The sequence below is a fragment of the Acyrthosiphon pisum genome, chromosome A1, assembly GCF_005508785.2.
Source record: "Acyrthosiphon pisum isolate AL4f chromosome A1, pea_aphid_22Mar2018_4r6ur, whole genome shotgun sequence".
Classification (NCBI taxonomy): domain Eukaryota; kingdom Metazoa; phylum Arthropoda; class Insecta; order Hemiptera; family Aphididae; genus Acyrthosiphon; species Acyrthosiphon pisum.
Genome location: NC_042494.1, coordinates 83,271,484 through 83,296,693, shown reverse-complemented (window position 1 = coordinate 83,296,693; position 25,210 = coordinate 83,271,484). Strand labels below are relative to the sequence as shown.

The following is a 25,210-nucleotide window of genomic DNA, read 5'->3' as shown; positions in this document are numbered from 1 at the left end:
TACTGACAGGGGCTGACTGGCTATTTTGGCCCGGAGGTGCAAAATTAATTAGGGGCCCGTAATTTTTTTTCAAACCTACTAAATTAGGAAAGAGCCGTTAGTTTTATAAGTAAATATAAAAAAAAAATTAAGAATAACATGTTGTTTATTTGTAGAGATGTTGAAATGTGTTATTTTATTTTTATTTTGTATAATACCGTATACCGACTGTGGTAATCGGGGGCCCGGATCATAAATACAAACGGGGGCCCGGGGTGCTACTTGGTGTATAGCACCCTGGGCCAGTCCACCCCTGGTTACTGATAGACAAAAGACATAATAATAATAATATGCATCTATTTTATCTAAAAATATCTTTACTATACACTATTAACAGTATATACACAGAATGTATGAACGGTAAAATGTAATGTGTTAACTATAAAAATATGTTTTTATTAAGTATGTTTTTGATACTGTAATGAATCTGTAATGAAAAACTGAAAACACTAGAAACGTTTTTTTAACGATTGGCCTGGAGGTGGTAAAAAATTGGCCTCTTTAATTGTTTGCACACCTTAAAAAAAAACTGAAATGGCGCCCCTGTTATTATTATAAATTTTTTTTCGGGACTTAATAACTATTTATTAATAATAGGCATACAATGCATTACCGTATGTAGTTTTGTCCTTATAAGTTATAGCATATATTATGGTATATCTACCTCCTAAAAACTACGTTTGAGTTGGGGGTGGAGAGTTAATATTGGTTTTTAACATTTTATATTATATTATTAACAATATGACACCAGGAATAAATAAACCGTAAATTAAAAACCAATCACGATGACGATTTGGCGGGGGTCGAAGACGTGACATCCTTTAATGAGTCAATAACGATTAGTTAAAAATAAATAAAACAAAAAAATTGAGACGTTTGAAAATTCCCTTGCACGTCATGCCAGACAGAATGAAAAAAATTTTACATCGTCTCATATTTTATATATTTTCATATTGTATTTGGATTTTGAGAAATAATATAGGTACCTACATAATATTGTTAATTATTTTATTAAAATTTAAAAAAATATATTAAACCAAATAATTTTTAGTATAATATAAATATTTTTCTAAATTCAGAGTATAATGATTCAAATAAAAAAATATTGTTTTGCATTTTTCCGAAATTTAAAATTTTCAACATTCAAATTTGTCATCCATATATTACATGACAGTCGTCCGTTTTACTATTACGATTAAAGTTGTGTACTTTGATAATAATAATTTAAATCGGTTCAATTGATTTATATATTTTATAAACGCAAACGCATTCAAGAATGTACCTATATATTATGCTATTATTTTATGTAATCACCTTATTGATATTTTATAGATAAATGCGTTATTAAAAAAATAAGATTATCGTAAAATACATATAATATTTCTCACGTTCCTTTACTGAATACATAAAATCCCCCGATCAGACACGAATTGAACATAAATAAGTGCTTGTTAGCTGTAGACTATAAATTCACGCGGTACCTTTACACGCTTGTGCAGTAATCGTCTGACCGCCGGAAAGAAAAATTGAACCAGTTTTATAATATTGTATTTCAGTCGCCAGTCAGTAGAACCAAATAATAAAGAATGTCACTGATTTTCGATCAAAAGTTCAAGCTTGAAACCAGCGAAAATTTTGACGAATTCTGTAAAGCTCTGGGTAAGTTATTAATCTATAATAATATACCTACCTACCTACTTTTATTCTATTCTATTTATATTATATAGAATTTTTAAACTAAAAGAAAATTAGTATGTACACACTTACAGTCTATTCACTATTGAAAATAATTAAATTAATAACACAAAATTACCCATTTCTGATAACTATAGATTTAAAGAAGCTCAATAAACATGGTTTGTTTGGTTATTAAATAATATTCTATAATACTTAAAAGTTCATACTATTATTCAAATAAATAATTTGAGCAGCACATATACCAATAATTACCATATTCATATCATAGTGATTGTCTATCATTTCAAATGTATTGTATTAACTCAATTTTATATGTAGGTAGGTACATTTCAACATTGATAAATGACATAATTTAATAACTGTAGTAATACGCAGTTCATAAAAACAATTGATTGCTATTAGCCTCAAAATACTTTGCTCCATAATGGAGTCGTAAATCAAAATTGACTCCTTTTCGTGTCAATAAAATTTGGATTTAAGTTTCGTTGTAGACACAAATTTATCAATACGAATTGATTGTATTATATTATATGGGTTGTCGTGAATTTTAAATTTCCAAATTGATTCGAATCGTCTTTGAAAATTAGTGTAAAATATAATGTTGATCAGAAGGTTTTATACAATTTAAATTAAATTTTTTATTAGCAATATATTTTTGACATTTTAGTGCTTCAATATATATAATATAATATTATACTATTAATCTAATCTTAATTGTATTCAACAATAAATTGGTATATACACAATCAAAGAACAAACATTTTGACACAATACATTTTGATTTAAGAAATGTAAACACTAAATATAATTTATGACCACAATAATATATAGCTGTTTAGTATTTTTACATTGATAAATATTTAATAACCATATTTATTAATAGGTATATGTAACATCCATATAATAAGAATTTTACGGTGGGCCCCGAGTATGTTATCCAATTTAGAACAATTTACTATATTAATTATTAAATTATTAAAAAATAAACAGGTAGGCAAGTACGTTAACATAATAAATTTAATAACAGTGATATCGGACATAATTAGACTTGGATCTTTAGTACAATATAATATTATTACTTATTGTTCGGATCGGTACGAAAGTTATTGCTATGTAATTGAATGCTTCGACAGTACTAACTTACCGTAATTAACACGAATATGATATCATAGGGTTAAATTACATTTAACAATTAACACGTTTTATGTGCAATTTTTATTTAAATCCTAGTACTACCTCCTGTAGGTTTGTAGGTATTTATTAGCGCTATGTGGCATGTTGTACTTCTGTATCAAACATCGTTCACCTAGATTCTTGCGTATAAATTATAGGTCCCTCGTTGGTAATATAAAAAGTAGTTACGTCTATACTCTATAGTCTATATAGGTAATATTGTAATTTGTATTATAAATTATAATAAGCGTTTCTTCGACCTTTAGACACGCCGCTCGTCCGCGTCCGTGTCCGTACTTTCGCACCGGACATCTGCAACAACAACATATTGTTTGAGATAATAAGTGATAATATTATATAATATATAGGTAGGTACTAAAAGCAACAAACACATTATTAATACAATTTATAATTATTACCTACGATATTATACTATGTGCTACGCCAGTGTTGATCCACATTATGCGAAATGAGGTGATAAATAACGAATATTATACACATTATAATGTGTGGATTTTAAGTCGAACAAATATTCCATTATTCACACAGCAGTTCAATATTATAATAATGTATACATCATATCAGAGGCGTGGCGTTTTTTGAGGCCTGTGCCTCAACATAAATGGGTGGATGGTGACATGTACTGATGTGAGGCCATGCGAATAATATAAAATAGACTTGCAGTCATAAATCATAATAGAGAATTAAATGTTAAATAATAACAAACCGTTGGGAATATTGGCGACTTGTAAATTGTACAGTTTGTACTTATAAAAGTAGTGGTGGTGGTGGTAGTAAAAATAAAAATGCATTAGGCCTTACACACAATAAATGTTCTACACGCTATTGCACAGTGTTGTTAAGGAACGATTCCTGGAATTGATTCTTTTTTAGAGGAACGAATGAAGGAATAAATTACATTATTTTTTAAAGGAATAGGAACGTGAATTAATTCCTTATTTTTAGGAATAGGAACGTAAATATTATAATTCTTTTGTTCTGCTCGGGAAAGTGTAAAAAAACATTTGGGAATAACATTTTGTATTTTTGTTTACTTATTACGTTATTAATCTATTAAAAAAATTATAGACAAAGCTGCCAATTTTTTATTCACATATGACTGTGTTTTGATTAGTAATAAAAACTAATAAAATTATAATAACTAATAACTCATGGACCACGAGGAACGAGGAAAAGAATGAGTTCCTTTTACATAGGAACTAGGAATTGGACGAGTTCTTTTTGACATTAAATGAACGAGGAACTGAACGAATTCCTATTTATATTAAAGGAATGAGGAATTGAACAGATTCCTATATTAAAGGAATTTGAACAACACTGCTACTGCATCATATTATTATTGTATGTAGGTACCTACCTACTATGTATAATGTACCATCTATATATTTTTATTTTTTATACGCCGTGCACGAGAGCTTATATTTTATGACGACCGAGCTCAATATTACTATAGAACGAATAAACAAATCCATAATTTGAATTCGATATATTTTATTTCATCGATATACAAATAAGGACCTCCGTCCACCATTAACTATTTTTATTTAATTCGTTTTGGTATGTATGTCGCATTGCCACTAGAATCAATAATATTCTATACTAAAAATTAGGTCAGTATTAATATTATACTGCTTATTAGTACAACTATCATATTATATAGCAATATGCACAAATAGGGGGGGGGGGCTTTAAGGCCCCCCAAATCTCATACGCTATTTCCACCCATGTTATGGCGTAGGTAGGTATATATACTATGTATAAACTAGGAATGTAACTAATACTATTTGCTAAGTAAAACGTGTAAATTTCCAGTAAGAATGAGACGAAAACAAAAAAAAAACTGCTGTTACCTATATAAGTATATTATTATAGTTGTCGTTTGTCAGCTTTTAAATTACCATAAGTAAATGATTCTACTCGCATTTTCTGCAGGCGTCATAGAGGTGATGCGCACATTGGGAAAAGTTATGTCTCCGGTGGTGGAATTGACCAAAAACCCGGACGGTAAACACGTGTTGACGTGCAACACGATGATCAGAAACACGTCGATTGAGTTCAACCTTAACGAAGAATTCGTTGAAGAGACATTAGACGCCCATAAAGTTAGGTCGATCATCACCCAGAAAGGCAACAAGCTGGTGCACGTCCAAAAAGGTTCTAGTAACAGGAAAGAGACAACGATAATCAGAGAATTCGAACCCGATCAACTGAAAATGGTAATAGTTATTTTAATGAACCATTTTATAAAATAAACACCCCTCCCCTCATGAATATTGCCCTGTATTTTGCCTAGACATTTTACACCCTGGAGTAACAAATTAAAGCCACAACAATTTTGCCACAACAAAAAAATTAAATTTAAATTGTTTATAAATAGCTCAACAATTGTCAAAATAATTAGAAAATTACATCATGTATAAACATTTTATGAAAATAGATTCAAATTTATCTATTGTTATTTATTTATTAAATACAGCAAAAAAAATAAATTGATTTTCTCTAAAACTAGTTTTTGTAAACATTTCCGTTTTCCCCTATATTTTTCTTAATGTCTAAAAAAAGTATTAACACAATTACAATTAGTATTACATAATTTGCAAATCATCTTCTTACTTGAAAATACATTGAATCAATATTATTATATACATGTAACATGATATATTAAATTACCTATATATATGCTAAAAACTATGTGCTAATATGTATTTTTTTAGACATTGACCGCCGATGGTGTCACTTGCACAAGGATTTACAAACCAGTCAAATAAACACAGCATTACAACATTTAACGTATTACTACTGAAACACTGCAGTACCTACCTTTATATAATATTGTATACTTGTATATTATTCAGGTTTTTATCAACCAATCTGAAACGTGGCATTCTGTAATATATAAATATAAAATACACAATAATACGTTTACTATATTATGATTAAAATATGGATTATACCTACTTATATTAATTCTAGACTCTTGTCTACGATCGTCGGATCGTATATACCTATTCAGTGTTTTCAATTTTGTCATAGATATTAATGATATTCATTCCTTTGAATGCGGATGCCTCATAATTGCCTATCCTAAGCGCCGTCGAACATCAAAATATTTTTTAATTATGAATAAAAATGTTTGTCGCCAACATTTTTTCACAAATGTGTTTTAAAATGGGATTGTCTTTATTGCCTTTTAGTATTTATGAATTATTAAACTAAACTAATATCTCAGTTTATTTTTAGTTTCGTATTTTGCAAAAGAAAAAATAATTTTAGTACCTATTTTACATAATATAGACATGTCACTCTAGACAGACCGTAACTTTATTACAAACCATAAGACAAGTCACCAAATTCTTATTCGACACGCTAAAACCACACCAGCTTAAACAACTACAGCTGTTGTAAATTAAACATATTTGGTTACTGGTTAGGTTTAAACATATTGTGCAATATGACAAATTTGCATTCAGCAGAACCAACCTTGTGTTGTTAGCTTTAGTATAAAAAGTAAATTATTAATTAACTTTTAGTTTAAAATATTATGATCTGTTTGTCTTACGATATTTCAATCGTTATACAAGTTATGAATACCTATGTAAAATAATACAATTTAGGAATTCTCAGAAAAATCAAAATGTTATAAAAAAAAAGCTCAACCTAAAAACATATGTAGGTACTTACTTAACTTAACTCTCAGTTCGATAATAGGTCAATTAACTCTAAACTTTAAGATAACAAATAACAAAACAATTCATATGATTGGTTCAGTAAAATATCGAAAATGTTCTGTTGCGTAAGGGTTAGAGAGAATACAAAATATAGTGCACTGAAATCCATAATATTATTATCTTAATTCATTAGCAATATTTTCATTTTGATTTTAGCTCGTACCTAATACCTACCTACTATTATTTATTTCCTTATTGTTTCTTATTAGTTATTTGGTGTTATAACTTATCTTGTTGTAGGTAGATAGGTGTGTGAGGTGACAACTAAGAACAACTATATTACTATAATATATGTAAAAAACAATAATTCTGTAAAAAAGGATCCAGTCAATGGCAATTGTCCAATAGTCATCACTATTTCATTGATTATTAGATAACAAAATCTACAATAGTAGGTACAAGGCTGCAGGGCTCGAATTTGAAAAAAAATTCCGTTTAACGTTATATACAATTAAAACGTTATTCATTTTTACATTTACCTAAGTATTTAATACTATTGAAAATTATAACATAATCTAGTATTACATTTTACAATTCTTATTTATAAATAAGAATGATTGCCTGTTCTCACAGGATTCTTACAATTTGGAACTTAACAGGTACTTCCGTTTGTATTTAAATTATATTGAAAGAACATACGACCAATTGGGTTAGTTTCGTTCTTGGCATTTTGCAAATCGATTATTGACGTATAAAAACTAAAATCACTCACACTCGCGAGTCGTGAAACAGTAAATATGAAATAATCCAAAATGGCAAAACGTTAAAAATTAAAATCACGCACACCTTTGCGCGTCGCGCGTCGGAATCAATATAATATTGTAGATAGGTACTATTCACTAGATAATAGATTTATCAATAAATAAAAATAACGTTGTTCCACGTGGAATAACATGAGGTATTTTAATATTTTACTCATAATTTTAGTAAGTTGTTAATACTATTTTTGTTCTTTGAATTATAATCTTAAACTATTATTCCGATAAATCATAATAATTCCTTAAATATACCAACACGGCAACACAATATAACCATCAACCAGACACAAATTTAAAATTTAATAAACCATGGAATGCCATTAGAGATTACTCAGATTAGTGGAATTATTGCTGAAATCCTCTATAAATAATAAATATCAATATTTATTATATTATAATATCATTGTAACATAATACGTAGCTAATAATTTATTATGAAAATGTTATAATATAACGTTATTATAAAACGTTATATTTATTGTTATATAACGTTTTATTTTCGCTTACTGTTTTACTATTTTTATAAGTTATAAATAAAAGAATGTTACAGTATTTTTTATTGGTCTTGTACAGTGTTTGACTTAGAAAATAAATAGTAAAGGTACCTACTTTGATGGAAACAAAAAAATTACATTCATAGCTAATTAATAAATGTAAAACAGCAGAAAGTTTACCCCTAACAAGCACAACCCTTTTATTGTCCCCTCAAACTGACAAACATTCATAACGTATTCTACTTACTTGTTGTAATCTTAAGTGTGTATAGATAGTAGACTTTTGCAGTCAATTATATTATAATACTGGTATTTTTTAATGTATCAATAGGTACTAAAACATAATTTTATATGTTTTAATTAATTTAGTTATAGTTTATTTATAATATATTTATTACTACTACTATATTACTACATAATATAATAGTTTTTTTTTTGTCTAAAATGTCCAAAATCAGTCTCAAATTCTAATTATAACAAAAACATTATTAATATACTCTGTTCAAAATAAGAAACACAGTCGGCGGCAGTCAGGTAATATCACTTAACCACTTTATCACCCATCTATATATCTGTCGTGTAGTATTGCCATGTCTGTGCGCACAAGTTGGCTGCCAACTAAGTTTCTTATTTTGAACAGAGTATAAGTAAAGATAAAGTTGACATTAGAGGAGATTCTTAACCTTTCATCGGAAATAATACATGGTTAATACATTTAATATTGTGAAAAACTAAAAAAAAAATTTTATATCTCCATTTTCATTGCTTCATGAATGAGAATATTTTTTATTTTTAACATTGTGTTCTTGTTTTTAGGACAAAGATTTATAGTTGCAAAAATATTTCATAGAACAGCATGAGTATAAACTATCTAACAGCTAGTATTTGATAACAGAAATGTATCAATCTGAGGATGTGGTGAAAATTTTGTTTCTTAGTATGACCGTAATCTTCTCGGTTTATTCCCGTGCAAAACAGTTTCTAGTATGTTTTTAATTTGTAAAACAGAGAACACATGTAGGTGTAGCGTCCTCTTACATTAATCAGATTTAGATAGTTTTATGACAGATTTCCAAATTTTCTGGAAGGAAACAACATTTACTTTAAAAAGATTATTTTCTAACGCTTTAACCAGTATCACAAATTAAACTTTCAATATAGGCGTGCAAAAAATTGTTTTGTGCTTAACTAAAATAGATAATGATTAAAATGTGTATAGGGTTCAGTAATTAAAATTTATTTGATAATAAATAGATAACTTGTAAATATTATTTAACGAGAAATAGCTTCTGGTGGCATGTACCCAGAATTACTGTAACATCTTAAGGATACTCTTCCATTGGGATAAATACTAAGCCACGTAATACTTGCATGATCTAAACTCAAACGTAACCATGCCTCTGGATTCAACTGCAATGCTCTACAACAAAATAACACAAAAATTAATTTAAGTCAAGAGGATACTAAATATATTTTTAAGTGGCAAAAAATTATTTTTAAGCAAAATCATAGGTTTTTTTGTTACGGATAACTGGGATTTCCCGTTTTTATCATAAACAAAATCAAGGGTTGGATGCTTATATATTATTATAATTACCTCATAACAAAATATCTTATAACATTTGCATGGCAAACTATTAATTCATAAGAGTCTTCTTTTTGGTCAGGTGGCGCTCTATGAATGAACTTTCGAAAAGCTGCTTCTATACGAGCTCCATCCCTAAAAAACTGCTAAACATCATAATAAAATTATGTAGGTTTATTATATATTTATATAAGAAGTAAATATTTATTTATTTTCTGTTTACATATAACTCAGGTTTCCAGTGTTTGCTTGGCGGATCTGGTTGTATTGGTGCTCCTTCAGTTAATAAATCAGATGATGTCAGTGGTATATTTGCAGGCAATTGCGTTTGGATTATTGAACAAGTTTCCATTGCTCGAGTCAATGTTGACTGTGTAATTGTTGTCCATGGAAAATCTAATATACTTAACCGCTCACCAGTGAATAGAGCTTGTTTTCTCCCTGCAAGGAAATTATTATTTAATAATAAGCAAATTAATTTTAAAAAAGTATAATAAATAAATTAGTCTATTAGAATATAATAAATAAATAAAATATCAAAAACATAGTTATTTAAATATTTATAAGTATATTTATATGTGTGTATGTTTTAAGAGTAACATCATAAATTTTGTACAATGGTTATTGATTTAATACTGAATAAAAGGTAGGCGATCATAATATGTTATGTATTTTCATTTGTGAATATTATTTAAAAAAATTAAAATATTATTTACACTTATGGTACTTATCCATTTTAAATAAATTGAAGGATCTTTATCAGGTATTTAAAATTTTCCTATTGAAACAAATAATTTTATCAAGTTACTTATTATCAAATTGTGTGTTTAAATGTATGTTCATAGTCCATTGTTCTCTTTGGGAACAAATTTTTGTTATTATTCATGGATATTAGATACATACCTAGTTCAGTCAACTTCCTATCTCCATCAGTCTCTCCAGATAGGTTGTACTGCCCATGTCTAATAAGAAAAATGTGCCTTGTTGCACGAGATTTTTGGCTTTCAATTTTCTTATCATACTTATCTTGAAGATCTGATTTATTGGAATCAACTGGCTTTACTAGACTCTTAGATTGTCGCCTGGAAAATTTATATGTTGACAAACATATTCAAACATATTTACATGTGGTAAAAGAAAAGGTTAAGAATAAATAAACAACAAATAATAAATAGATAATATGAAATATAATTTATTAGTGTCATTCATTGTGCTGAAAGACTAGACAATATGACTATGTTAGTTTTGATTAGGACTTATTTTGCAAGAAGCAATTAAAAAACAATTGAGATTGTAAAGCAAAATATTAATAATAGAAAATAGGAAACAAAATTAAATTAATTTTTCTTATAAGTGACTAGGAATGTTAAAGAACATACAAAAGCATAACATAAATAAATATACCTATACGTGTTAGGTACTTATTACACAATATCAGTGAGCAGAATATAAATTTAACAATGCAGTCTTATTTGATAGTAGTTGTTAGTATTTAAATATTATAAAATTAACAACATATTTATTTGGTGCACAAATTCAAGCGTCCAGCAAATATTTTTATTTTGGTATCAAGCCTCGTGCTCTTGGGTAGTTTTTATTTGAAGCGGGTTTAATCTTTGGTCCAACAGCACTTCGTACGCTTTTTGGCCGTTCTGCAATCGATGCATCAACCTGCAAATCGTCCTCAACTTTTAATGCTTCATCAAGCATTGATAATAATGAAGGTGAAATTTCTGGTTTCTTATACTCTTCCAATTTATGTTCAAGTGTAAGTAAATTTAATGTTATTAAATTCTCATTCCTTCTTGCATTAATCACACCATTAATGCAGCCACGTGTATGACCTTCTAATTGATTACTGACCATGCGCCATTCATTGGTATCATCATCATAATACAATCTATCCTTGACACTTTGAAGTTCATCTTGAGGTATAAAATTTGACATTATTATATTACCAAGTTTTAATTGACGAGTCATTGCTTCTTGATTAGATTCAATGTCTCTTCGTTGATTTGAATATTCATCCTCTTTAACTTTTAATTCTCCTTTAAGACTTTGATAAAGAAGCATTAATTTGTCGAATTTAGCTTGTTTGGATTCTACTTCTTCTAGCAATGTTGAATAGGTTTCCCTAATTGACTCAGTATAACCAGCAATTTCTTCTAAATTTTTGGCTAGCTCCTGTTCCATTTTTATTTCTTCTTGAATTTCTTTATTACGTTTATCAATTTGACTTTGTTGTTCATATAAATGATCCGTAATAGACTTTCCTCCTCTCAACAAACTGCTTTCCATGGATTGGATACGAGTTATCAATGAAGCCATAAAATCCATTTCTTCAGCTACTTTAGCCTTTTCTAATTCTATATCGTACAACATTCTATTTTGATCATCTGTTGATAAATTATCTTTGTTTTCTAATATATTGTTACGTTTTTCATTTAAATCTTGTTGTTGTTTTTCTAAAAACTTTGTATGTTCTTGAAGATTTTCCACATCGTAATTTTTTTCCTCGTGTTTTCCTTTTTTAGTTGTAACTTTTTTAGATGATTTTTCATTTAAAATGTTGCGTAACTTTGATATTTCATCCTGATATTGTCTAATCAAAGCATCCTTCGGATCTTCATTAACACGTGGTGCATTATGAATATTTTTTGCTCTGTTAGCATAGCGTAAAGTTGTGAGTGTTTCATCCCAGTTATAACTGGCTGGACCGATATTAGCTATCATCAATGTTTTTGAATTACCTCCCAATGAATCTTGTAATAATCGAGTGAGTTTCGAATCTCTGTACGGTATGTGCGAGGAATTTTCTTCTATAAGTGCATGTATAACATTACCTAAAGTAGATAGTGAAAGATTTATTTTCCCAGCTTCTTTGAGCCTTTGACCAGTGGCTCCACTCTTACTCTGTCTTTCACTACCGGCTAAATCAACGAGATTCAATTTCCCAACCCTAATACGTTCAGTAGAACTTTTTATTTCGACAGTGACCGTAAAAATAGCATGACTTCTAGAACTATGTTCATTCATGTCAGTAGCACCAATCGTTCGGTTTTTGTTTCCTTCTTGCATGACTTTTAAGATTTCTTGGACGTTTTTGCAAATATATTTGTTTAAATTATTAACATAAACACCGACATCTTTGTCTTCACGAAGGTCACACTTTCCTTTAGATTTTGCTTCTAACAAATCATGAATTTCTTCCTGATATATTTCCAAGTATGAAGAAAACACTAAATATTGTTTATTATTTGATTGTTCAATAGTTTGAAAAATCTGTTCAAAAGTTCTAGGTATTATTCCGCGGTTTTCTTGCTCAGATAAAGGCAGTTTATCATCTCGGATTCCTTCCATTGTAAATGTTTTACCAGTTCCAGTCTGTCCATAAGCAAAAATAGTAGCGTTAAATCCATTTAAAATAGATTCAATGAGTGGATGGACCATTTTCTTGTACAGCTCTTCTTGAGTAGAGTTCCAATCAAAAACAGAATCAAACGTAAACTGTTTATATTCAGAACCATCATTTTTGGGAACCGAAACAGCGACAGAATTTTCTTCTTTGGATATTTTCACAACCCCAGTATATCCATTGGAAACTTCTTTGGAACTCATCGGTCTGCATCTCACAATGACTTGGATGTTTTCTTTTTTCGTTTTTGCTGAAGGCTGGCGGCCAGATCGTTTTGTTGATGTTTCCATTGTGCGGCAGTGTAGCGACGGTAGCAGTGTAATATTTTATGTACGAGCAAGACTGATGGACAGGAATAGTAAATATTTTAATGAAGTCGAGTTAACACCTGAAAAAAAACGTTAAAAACACACTCCTGTCACAGTAGAACATTAATGTTATATTGGATATTTAGGCGAAGCGACAGATGTTGTTCGCAGTGAACACACGAGAAGACATTAAAACTTTATTGTATAAATATTAGACACAAAACCGTCTACGCACTACAACACAAGCAGACCGACACACTTACTTGTCCCAGTTAGAATCCCATTTGGTTTCCTTGTTCTCGAATATTTTGTAGTACCTCTGTTCTATTCCATTCTGCACCTGGACTTCGGTATCGTTGGATCCAAGGTAAGAGTACACTGCGTAACCACTAACGGCTCCAACACCAGTGGACAGCGCTAACGTTTTTAGGAAATGTCTGTTGAAGTATTTCGCCATGTGATTTGCAATGATAAATGTGTACAAAAATACGTATCACCACAGAGGTATTCTAAACAGGTCGTCCAAATAAGGACCTATTGCACGACAACACAAGCACGAACGATGCCCACTAATTATATATAGCCAGAAACATTATAACTAGTTATAATAGAGTATTATACTGTATAGTGAATAATAATGATTAATGACTAATGACAGACGATACTACGATAGTAAGACACCGAGTGCTGAATACTGAGTAGTGAATAATATAGTAAGAACTAATCACCACAAAATATAGATATAATATTATAATGCCATATTGAATATTATATTGGCATATTAAATAATTTAATAGCATAGACAAACGCGAACGTCCGAGGACGCGGAACTACTCAACTACGGTCTACGGGCAGTACGACTATAGCACAGAACAATATGGCTATAGCATAGACGTCAAGTATATATAACTATATAAGGTATATACGAGAATATATTATTATGGGCTATAGATTAGGCGATAACCGAAATGACTCATGGCTTAGATCATAAATAAACAATATTTTGGAGTAGTGTCCACAATCCATTATCCCATTAACCACAATCAACTCCGAAAACAACTCTTCATACCACGACCACGGTATATTTTAAACTCTGACCCGGGTTCGCGACTCCGTCTTATCTTTTTTCGGCTGTCTGTTATCACCACTCCAACACTTAATCAAGGTTAGGTTTGTTCATTTGTTATCCGAATATCCGATAAAAACATGTTTTCAACTTTTGAATTTCGCGTTCGAAGTGTTTTAAAACTTTGATCCAAATTCGCCATTCGTGAATCGTGAGTCGTGGATTTGCAACAACAACAATAATCCCATCCACTTTCTACTATCTAGATATATCATCGATGACCCTACAGTCGTAAGTTATATTCAGCTGAACGATAACTTCTTTGAAATTAATTATCCCGTAGGTAGTTTTATATTTATAAATGATAAATGCTGTACGCCTATACACATTAACTTCATTATTGTGTTAAAATCGTCGTGTTTGATTATATTTAAAGCAAATTTCACTATTTAATTTATAGATGTCTGTAGATTCAGATTCCGACCACAGTTTCGGTGACTGGGTGGAAAGTGGACCAGATAGTGTAAAATGTCTATTTTGTGAACTTTTGTATGATGATGTAGCAGAAGCAATAGTTCACTGTGCTAAGGACCATAATTTTGATTTACCGTTGGCAAAACGTAAGTATACCATGGATTTTTATTCGTATATAAAATGCATCAACTACACAAGAACTCAGATACAAGAAGATGAACATTTTAATCCTAGTACGCTGTTTGAGGATGATGCTGAGCCTTGGAATGATGATAAATATTTAACACCAGTTTTAAAAGATGATCCTTGGCTAATGATTGGTAAGATAAATTACTTTTAATATAAAATTAAATTATTAAATCTATTGATGGATTCATGACAAGACTAGTTCATTAGGTACAATTTAGGTTTATCATTATTCAATATTAGTGTTTATAATCAATGATAATATATATTTAACCAGAAAACTGAATCTATAACTACAATTTAAATTATTCCAATATAAAATCTGTCACCAACACAATCAATAAATAAGGAAAATTATGGATCAACATCGAAATACACTGAAATTAATGGAATAAACTTCAGAAAAAACATTGTATATATAATAATATATTATATAATAAAGAAACAAGTATCAACAGGAATTATTTTAATATAAGTAATTGCACTAATTGAACACTAAATATAAATAGAAAATAAATTATATAAATAGAAATAGAAAAAGTCGAAATTGTAAACATATTAATATGGTTATTACGCCAAGATAAAGATATTTCGACCATGAAAAAGTAAATTTGGGAAATATTGGATTTATTGGTAGGTATGATAAAGGGAGTCCTTCAGCCTTCATTACCAGTAATACTTATAAGAAACAGAAGTGTAACAAAAAATGCTATGTGTGGCATGAGCAGGAAGGAAATTTTGGTTTTGAGTAAATCACTTAGGTACAGCAAATGACGCACACAACTGAAATAGCTAACTTCCCGCCCTTGTCAGATAATATTCTATTGTGCTTGAAAAGTAATGTTTTAAAACATTCAGAAAAAAATTCAATTTGCATTTAAATCCGCACCTTACTCGTGATACACACAAATAGGTTTTACTTTAAATTTTGCCAAGTATTATAAAATATTTATAATTTATAATGATTCAATAGTAATATAGGTAGTATACCTAGTACTAATAACTATTAAGTTATTCTAACAATAATTATTCAAACTTATTTTAAATATATTTATTATCTTTGATATGTTAGGTATATTTCAAAGCTATCTTTATTATTAATTGTTTTGTTTTTATTATTTAGATATTGATGATGTAGCTGAAGATGAAAAAGAATCGGAATCTGGTTATACTGTTAATTTTGAAAATAATCAGTTTACCTTGTCATCTGAACATTTTAGCCATATACAAAATAAAATTCAAACAGTTACAAAACAAGTAAGGACAATAACTGTTCTATTTTTTTTTTAAAGAAATGTTTAATGAAATATTGTTAAATTTTAAATTTTCAGTTGGAATTAAAAGAGAAAGAACTTGCTGACGCATACAGTCAAATGCTTCAAATGAAAGATACACTAACAAAGGTTTTGTCTGCTCGACCAGAAGAATCCATTAACACAGCATCTACTTTAAACTTAGAAGATGATCATGGCTATTTTGGTTCATATTCATCTGTTGACATCCATTATGAAATGCTCAAAGTAAATAACTAGTTACCTATTTATAGGGCACAACAATAATTAACACATCCAACTCCCATGTCAATCCATAGTCGACATGAGTAAATGGTCACCCATCGTCGGTGTCATGTAGTGGACATGTAGTAAACCTATCTTGTAGTACGGCTTTATTAAGGCAACTATAACCTATATCCGTACACATATGAAATCTTGTATCGGTTATTTTAAGTATTTATTGTTGTATAGTTACACACAGCCATCTGTGTAGATTACTGTGATTGTGTAGTAGCCTGTTCTACTAATTTTACACACAGCGACTAGTGCCTAAATGTTGAATCAAATGCGGCGTCAATTGTATTAAACTATTCAGAACTAAGAACTTTGATTTGTTCTTCGAACTAACTTGAGAAATTGCATAAAAGTTAAAAATGTTTTAAATCTAACAACTTCTCCTGAACAGTTAAAGTGTATGAATAAATTTGTTTCATGATACAAATTTATGTAGAAACTTAATTTTTTTAAACAATAATAATTTTTATTAAACTATTTAAATCTACCAAGCCATGACTATTTAATAAATAAATTAATCATTTTTAGGATAAAGTACGAACAGAAAGTTATTGCTCTGCTATATTACAGAACATACCTTCATTTAATGGCAAAACAGTATTAGATTTAGGCACAGGTAGTGGAATACTATCTATGTTTATGGCCAAAGCACAAGCAGCTAAAGTTTTTGCTGTTGATGAAGCTGATATACTATACAACGCTACGGACAATTTTAGGTATAAATCTTTATTATTCTTGTGGAAATAAAACTAGATGGACATCAACATAGAATATTTCATTCAATTTTCAGAGAAAACGGTTTTGATGATGTCATTGTCTCAATTAAAGGAAGAATTGAGGATGTCAGTTTACCAGTAGAAAAAGTTGATGCCATTGTTTCTGAATGGATGGGATATTTTTTGTTATTTGAATCAATGTTAGATAGTTTGATATTTGCCCGTGACAAGTATTTAAATAAAAGTGGAATAATGTTGCCAAATGAATGTAACCTATTCATCTGTGGTGTGAGTGATACAGGTGAGAATAAATTATAACTAGATTTAAGCATTTATCATTGTTTTATATTAATTAATATTTAAAATTGTTCTTTAATTTACTTTTACCTTTATTATTTTTTTTTTAACAAATTATAGATAGATATGATGAAATATTGGGATTTTGGTCAGATGTATATGGTTTTCGTATGCCATCCTTAAGAACAGAAACATTAAATAAAGCACAAGTTGAAATTGTACCAGTTGACCAAATTGTTACTGACGAATATAAACTTTGCACATTTAATATGTATACATGTGATACAAATTCTACTAATTTTAAAGTAGAATTTAAACTTAATGTCACAAAAACATGCATAATGACTAGTATAGTTGGGTACTTTGATTCAAGATTTGATAATGACAACACTGTGATATTATCGACAGCACCGAACTGTCCGCCCACTCATTGGAAACAAACAGTATTTCTTCTACCAGATCCAATTGATGTGAATGAAGGTAATTTTCAGTTCTTAATTTGAGGTTTGTTGAATATTATAAACTAATGCATTGGTTTGTAAGAATAGAGGTTCAATTATCTTTAATTGTCAAATTTGTCAAACTGTCATTAATACTAAACCTTTTAAAACAATAATAGCATTGCAATAAGTTTAAAAAATATTTATTAACTATAACATACAAATAATAGAATTATAAAATTATTAATTATTAAGATAATTTTTTTCAATAAAAATTAACATTTCTAATTATTTATAAAAAAAATTGTAATTATTTGACTTACAATGATGGTCATGATTACAATATAATATGGTTGATATTGGATGATTCAAAACAATGAAACTATTACTAATGCACATTGTAATTTACATTTATAGGTGATTTACTTGTTGGAGAATTCCAGTGTTCCAGAAATATAAAACAAGTAAGATCTTTAGTTGTCACAATCAATATAAATAACAAAACCTATACTTATAATGTATCTTAGAGATTTGTAATTTGTTTTATTGACATAACATATTATTGATCAAAATCTAGGGCATATTTTTTGTTAATGCAATAAGTTATTAAGTAAATAATATTTTAAAAATATAAACCTTAAAATCTAAAACTTATTATTTATTTTTGTTTCCTTGGGATATTCTTATTTATTACACAAAGAACTGATTTTTGCTGTGATCTGTACATGGTGTGTTTGAATTTTCTATGTTCATTCGCAAGAAAACCACTCCTGTTAAGATTTTAAAAAAATTGATAAATTTAATAACTTAACTAAATACATGTTTATGCATTTAATTTAAGTTTATGAATTATCATAAAAATAGTACAGTTAATTGTATATGATAGATAGAAAGTTAAGAATACTTAAAAAATAATGTTCTATTACCTGAAGGAATAACTCGAACTTTAATTGGAGTTTTTGAATTAAAAATACAAGAGGTTGTACTTTTTTCTTTTCCATAAAGGTTCTAAGAAACATACAGTACAATCATATTATTAAACTGTTAATAGTTAATATAATAAAAGTTCTAAAGAAGAAATTAATAAAAATATATTATAACTTACAATAATTGAATAGCCATTAGGATTTTTTAGACCTAAGTCTTCTAATGTTATATTGTATGGATAAGGAGCTCCATCAACACGGCGGCTTACAAATGCTACTGCATACGAATAGTATCCATCGTTGAAAGGTTCAACTGGTCTGGTCCAAATATCAATACCCTTGTCCTAATAAAATGTATTTATAATTACCTATTCATTTAACTCTTATGTCTACTAACTAGTTGTGACTAATGATATATATTGAAAATTTAACTTAGAATGAAACTTACCCTAAACACTCTAGTGCCTTGAATACCAAGTTTGTCTTGATTGACTTCAATAACTTTTTTGTTTTGTAAAATGTCTTTAAAGTGTGGTTGTACTTCTGCTAATTTGTTTGACATCAGCAATGGAGCAGCCAGTATTGCCCAGATGGCCATTTGTGTTTTACTTTGATCGTACGTTAATCCAAAGTTACCAATCAAAAGCTAAAAATTAAATTGTTTTATATATATAATATAAACGTTTAAAAAAAATTAACTACCATGTCTGGATCATTCCAGTGTCCAGGTCCAGCGTATTTTGCCCAAAATTCTTGTTTTTGTGCAAAATAATCCGCTATTTTGATCATACTTTCCCATGAGTCATCAATATCATCGTAGTTACGCCAAAGATTGCAGTGTTTAGCCATTGATGCATAGTCAATCTTTTGGTGAAATTTATGGTTTTTAATTTATAGACAATAATGTAAAATATGTACACATTAAGATACTTACTAACATTCCCTTTTCTTCTTGATAAGCTGGCCAGCTACAAGAATACACCATTGGTCTTCCAGTGCTATTTAAATGCCTCCCGAATTCAGGATAGCCTAAATGAATAGATACTTATTTAATTTAAAACATAAACTTATATTATTTCAATGGTTTTTCACCTTTGTCCATGTGTCTAACATTTGAATAACATCCGTCTAGTTTGACATAGTCAACTTCCCATTCCGCAAATGTTTTAGCATCCAGCTCTTCATGCCCCAATACTCCAGGATAGCCTGCACATGTTTTTGTACCCCAGTCTTCATATATTCCAAACTTAAGGCCTTTAGAATGTACCTATTGACAATTGTCATAGTTATTAAGAGGATGTCAACTCACTTATCACTATTTGTTTTATTTCTGCTGACCCATATTGTGGCCACGCCTAACATGCGTTAGGCCTAACATTTGCGTTCAGAACTAATTTTGTGTTTATTAGCTTTAATATTAGAGTGAAATGACCTATTATCAAACTTAAATTAAAAACACTTGCCAAGTCAGGGATTGGCATGTTAACTTTCTTAATTTTTAATTTTTAGAAATTTATTAACTTATATCACATCCAAGCGGTATAACAATTTGAATCTGGAAAATGTCAGTGTGAACAGCCCCACAAAAAATCATTTTTATTTTGTGAGATAGATCTCCGATACCGAAGAGTGGATTTTGTTGTTTGGAGTCTTGTTAGATTCACATTAGTTAAGAGAAGTACAGTGAAGATTTTCAGAACTTTATCTTTAATAGTTAATTCACTACAGAATATTTAAAAAAAAATAAATACATTTTATTGGGCATTTTTTGATTTTTTTCAGTCTTTACAGCTTTGAAGTGAATTAACGATTAGAGATAAAGTTTTGAAAATCTTCACTGCCCTTCTCCTAGCCAATGTGAATCTAGCAAGACCCCAAACAACAAAATCTGTTCTCCAGTTTCAGAAATCTACCTCGCTAAATAAAAATCTATCAAAAAATAACTTTTTTTTATCTATGAAAAGTTAAATAATTAAAAAAAAAAAATTTTAATTCCACATTTAGTATCTACTTGGTAATCCCTTTTTAATGAGTTATCAACCAACTTTCTAGTTATCATTGTTTAGGAGAAAAGTTAAAAGCTATACATTTTGGGACTGTTCACAACGACATTTTTATGGATTCAAGTGGTTATACCGCTTGGGTATGATATCAAATCTCTCTCATTAATATTTTATTTTAAAGCTAGCTAAATTACCCACCTACTCATCATTACTGACTTTCATTTTTATTATTTTAACTCAAATTCTTGGAGTTTTCAAAATTCAGACTTTTCATTTCAATTACTATACTTACTCGATTAAAAATCAAGAAAGTAGAACATTTTTGATGTTTTATACATAGGCTTTTTTACGATATTTCAATTTGTATGTAAGGTATGAATTAGGTATGTAAAATATTCCAATTTAAAAATGCTCATATATCGCAGAAAAATTGAACTATGGTAAAAAAGTCAGTGTAAAAGCGTCGAAAATGTTCTTAACTTAGGATAATAGGATATTAATTATAATATAAAATAGTACTTATTAAATTTGAGTGCAGAAGAAATTATTCTTAAGAATACCTAACGGCTAACATTAACAGCAGTAGCTAGTATTACTTGAATCCAGGTAAATTGCCACTCGTCAGTTTTTAGGTATAGCGGACAATTGTCAATTATACGCATGCGTCTGTTCTCACCAATAATACGTCATGATTTATTACATTCATATTGTAGCATTATGTAAATCTTTTCTTTTTTTTAATACCAGTAATATCAAGTTTATGAATCTCGTACCTATTACATTTCCAAGCTTTTGGTATATATTTAAATTAAACATTTTATGAATTTTGATATTGAAAACGAATTAAAACTTAATATATTTATTTTAGATCCTATAAACAACTTATTCCATTTATACAACACTTTTAAAGTCAGCATTTGTTTTAAAAGTTTGAAATCCTACTAAATTGTTTTTAAAGTCCTTACAGCATAATAATTCTTCGATCAGTATTCAGTGTATTGGAATGAAAGTGGATCTTTTTTGCATGAAAATCAGTCCTATTCGAACCCCTTAATATTATATTTTAAAATGTCCTATATGACATACTGGCTACTACTGGGTGGCAAATTTTCTATTTTGCGATTAGTATTTTACCGAATATCGTATTACTCACGTAGTCTGATAACGCTTTAATACCGCTTGGAAATCTTATTTTGTCGGCTTGTAATTTTCCATCTGCTGATCTGTTCTTGGCCAACCAACAGTCATCAACGATGACATAATTATAACCCAATTCAGAGTAGCCTTCGCTAACTAATAAATCTGCTGCTTTCATGAACAATTGTTCGCTGAAAAGTGTATATAACAATTTTTAATAAAAAATGAAAAATACCAGTAATACGAATTTTATCTAAGCTATAAATGGTATTTTGAATATTCAATACCAAAATTTAAACATTTATTTAAAAAGTATTCCACACAATATTAGGAAATAAAAAAATACAGATTTTCATAGAACTTAAAATCACCATTTTTTTGAACATTTTTTACAAAATTACATGTATATTTCAAAACTATTGATATGAATAGGTAAATAAAATAGGTAAACCTATATAAGCTTTAAATTTTCTTTTAATAAGTAAAAAATTGACTAATGTCCAATTAATTATTAATTGGACCACTTGTTTACCCCCATTCACCACCCCAATACCCCATATTATAAACCCTGGTTTTAACGAATTTCTTACTAACTTGACACAATCGTCGGGGTACATTTCGCAATCCGTGATGCACCTGTATCGCTGCCACGCAAGCCATCCCATCGGTGGCGTAAGAGCGAGCCCGTTATCGAGCCCGTCAATCCCTCGTACTACCATGATGATCAAACAGCAAGTCCATCGTACCATTGTGGTGACGATCATCCCGACAGACGCCTTTCCACCTTTATATCAACACTCATAATATAATCCAGCGAAGACGTTTTTTTTCTTCTGTTTTGTTTATAAGAAAAAACTTACCGATATACTCACGTTCCCTGGTTACCGTCGCACGTCGTCGTCAAAAATGTACAGCTGTAATAAGCGTCCAACTAAATATATTACTCGACGTCCGGCTCGTTTTGACGACTGACGACGATTGTGTATTATACTATTATAGGTAGTATAATACAATATGGCTGTACAATTATTTATTTCGACGAGTGGTCGACACAGTGTTATGTGTACAATACTCGTTATTATAACACACTAAACAAGTCCTACCGGATTCGACCGGTTTTTTCAACGTACTATCGTCTGTCACCTACTGATTGGGAGACACTTATTTGAAACATTATGTAAAAGTAATACTCTTACTGCTCATGCGCGCGCATGCATAACAAATCACTTGTATAAAATGTTTCGAAATCGACGTACTTATTGAAAATTGAAGCCATAACTACAGAAGATAAAAATATGTTAGAGGCTAGAGCCTCGTGGTCGTAGTCAGTGTCACAACTAGCGGGGAGCTATGGCAGCTTAGCCCCCTTGACTACGATTTAGCCCCCTAAAAAAATGTCCTTATACATTTTAGATATAGCTTATTTTATGTAAATAGTTTTCTTTTTAGAAGGGCTATACTGCTGTATCCCCTCAGAATTTTAACCCTGGTTGTGCCATAGAAATATTTAAAGATAAACCTTTATTTTTATTATTCGACCGACATAAAACTATAAAACTATAAAAGTAAACGACGATCAGCTGCAGCAGCATTACAAATCTTAACTATATACTATTTAATATTTATACTATTTTTTTCTCGTCATAGGTATTTAAAAAAAAAATACCTTATAGTATTTCATAATATATTATATAGTATGACACTATAATTATAGTATACCACGCAAGCGATACTTGAATTTTGAGCTATTTGACAGTTAACGGTCAAACTAACGTTGCACCGATAGCACCTTGATTATGACTAACTGACGAATTATCATATAAGATAAATTTTTATTTGTACGTCTATCACGCCGCCCTAAAAGATTAGGAACAAAGATATTAGTGAAAATATAATAACCCAATGGTTTTATGACTGAGAACCGATAGTAAAATGAATATTCCATACGCCATTGATTATTGTACAATGCATTGAGATTTTTTACCGACTCAGTGATCTCAACTCCTAAATAGTCACTTTTTAGGTGATTGTACAATACTACAATACATTGTTTTGAATCCCTGTCCGTATGCTATATGCATTATGAGTTCAGAGTTGTAGTAATAGTGTAGTATAATATGTAAGCATTTTGTTATGTGAACAGGCAGAGTGACACGGTTGCATGGTCTGAGGGAATTCGCTGTGTGGACAGTTTTGAGTCCAAGCGAGCTCCTACCGTGCCTCGCTGTTTGTGTAATAAAGTAGTGCAGTACTATCAAAGCATCGTGCAAAACATCTGTTATTTTGTAAGTCTAATAGCTATTCTGTTTAAGTCTTTTAAATTGATTATTTTAATAAAGTATAGTGATAACTCAAAATCACGTATTTATTAACTAAAGTAATAATAACTTTTTTTAACTAAGTCTAAAAAGTAACTTTTTTTAGTATAAGTGCAGTTTAGTTTTTGGATTTTTTTTTTAAAAATGTGTGAATTTGCATACTCAATTTGATCGTACTTAAAATTCAGTCAAACTTCCTTGGAAGTTATGGAAAAAAACATCAAAATGGTTGATTTTTTCAAAAACCGTGTTGTCGTAATAACATAGAAAAGTTTTTGGTGAAATCATAACTGATTAATCTTTTTTGGTTTAAAGTAAGAGGTTAAAATAATAATCAAAATCCCGTTTCGTATCCAGGAATTTTTATGGGAGGGAGGTGCTCATCAGTTACATATTATAACACTTCAAAAAAAAACTATAATAATTGCAAAATCAGTGTTTAAAACAACTATAATAAAAAACTAGGTACCTATTTTATATTTTTATTCATGAATATATTATATAATATATAATAATATGTAGTACCTACCTAAAGTATCGAAATATGATTATTATATAACTCTATTTAATACTCTTAAGACTATTTTTTATACTTATAGCTTATTAATATTCTATGTGATACAACTTAAAATATGTGCATCTTTTTTTTGGGTCAGTGTATTATTTTACACATGCTGAATTGCTGACACGTGTAATAAATAATAATATATGGCTTACCCATAAGCTGCATTGCTGTATACTAGTGACATTCTAAGACGCCTGTGTACGATGAGGACTGTTATTTATTTTTCTTTATTATCTATTATTATTTATTTTTTAACTTTTAAGAATTTAGAATTGTACAAAAGATGTTCAATTTT

General features: G+C 29.4%; 4 protein-coding genes across 8 annotated transcripts; 2 read left to right on the top strand and 2 right to left on the bottom strand.

Moving 5' to 3' along the window:
* Window positions 1–1,532: 1,532 nt before the first annotated feature.
* LOC100168145 (MPA13 allergen-like) lies at window positions 1,533–5,844 on the top strand. Its single transcript, NM_001162807.2, is given in 3 exon segments — window positions 1,533–1,698; window positions 4,864–5,147; window positions 5,646–5,844. Coding segments are annotated over 3 exon segments (411 nt in total). The 5' UTR covers window positions 1,533–1,625; the 3' UTR covers window positions 5,700–5,844.
* A 3,283-nt stretch (window positions 5,845–9,127) lies between these two features.
* Pgam5 (phosphoglycerate mutase family member 5) lies at window positions 9,128–14,111 on the bottom strand. Of its 2 annotated transcripts, none has more exon segments than NM_001168211.1 (5): window positions 9,128–9,331; window positions 9,509–9,639; window positions 9,720–9,937; window positions 10,400–10,578; window positions 13,483–14,111. In NM_001168211.1, coding segments are annotated over 5 exon segments (870 nt in total). In that variant the 5' UTR covers window positions 13,677–14,111; the 3' UTR covers window positions 9,128–9,183.
* A 283-nt stretch (window positions 14,112–14,394) lies between these two features.
* Window positions 14,395–18,616, top strand: LOC100159261 (protein arginine N-methyltransferase 3). Of its 3 annotated transcripts, XM_008181833.3 has the most exons (9): window positions 14,396–14,576; window positions 14,746–14,905; window positions 14,994–15,079; window positions 16,069–16,202; window positions 16,277–16,465; window positions 17,042–17,229; window positions 17,304–17,530; window positions 17,647–18,006; window positions 18,384–18,610. In XM_008181833.3, the coding sequence occupies exons 3-9, from the start codon at window positions 15,073–15,075 to the stop codon at window positions 18,491–18,493; spliced, it is 1,215 nt and encodes a 404-aa protein (XP_008180055.1). In that variant the 5' UTR covers window positions 14,396–14,576; window positions 14,746–14,905; window positions 14,994–15,072; the 3' UTR covers window positions 18,494–18,610. The 3 variants fall into 3 exon arrangements, with proteins under 3 accessions (XP_003242468.1, XP_001946880.1, XP_008180055.1); XM_003242420.4 differs by having other exon boundaries at window positions 14,395–14,576; window positions 14,746–15,079; window positions 18,384–18,616; XM_001946845.5 differs by having other exon boundaries at window positions 14,395–14,624; window positions 14,746–15,079.
* LOC100168844 (alpha-N-acetylgalactosaminidase) lies at window positions 18,062–23,186 on the bottom strand. 2 transcript variants are annotated; one of them, XM_001944046.5, is made up of 10 exons: window positions 22,893–23,186; window positions 22,627–22,816; window positions 22,049–22,223; window positions 19,985–20,159; window positions 19,827–19,921; window positions 19,595–19,756; window positions 19,341–19,538; window positions 19,072–19,236; window positions 18,893–18,974; window positions 18,062–18,736 (listed from the first exon to the last, which is right to left on the bottom strand). In XM_001944046.5, the coding sequence occupies exons 2-10, from the start codon at window positions 22,794–22,796 to the stop codon at window positions 18,657–18,659; spliced, it is 1,302 nt and encodes a 433-aa protein (XP_001944081.2). In that variant the 5' UTR covers window positions 22,797–22,816; window positions 22,893–23,186; the 3' UTR covers window positions 18,062–18,656. The 2 variants fall into 2 exon arrangements, with proteins under 2 accessions (XP_001944081.2, XP_008180056.1); XM_008181834.3 differs by having other exon boundaries at window positions 22,905–23,186.
* Between the last annotated feature and the right edge of the window lie 2,024 nt (window positions 23,187–25,210).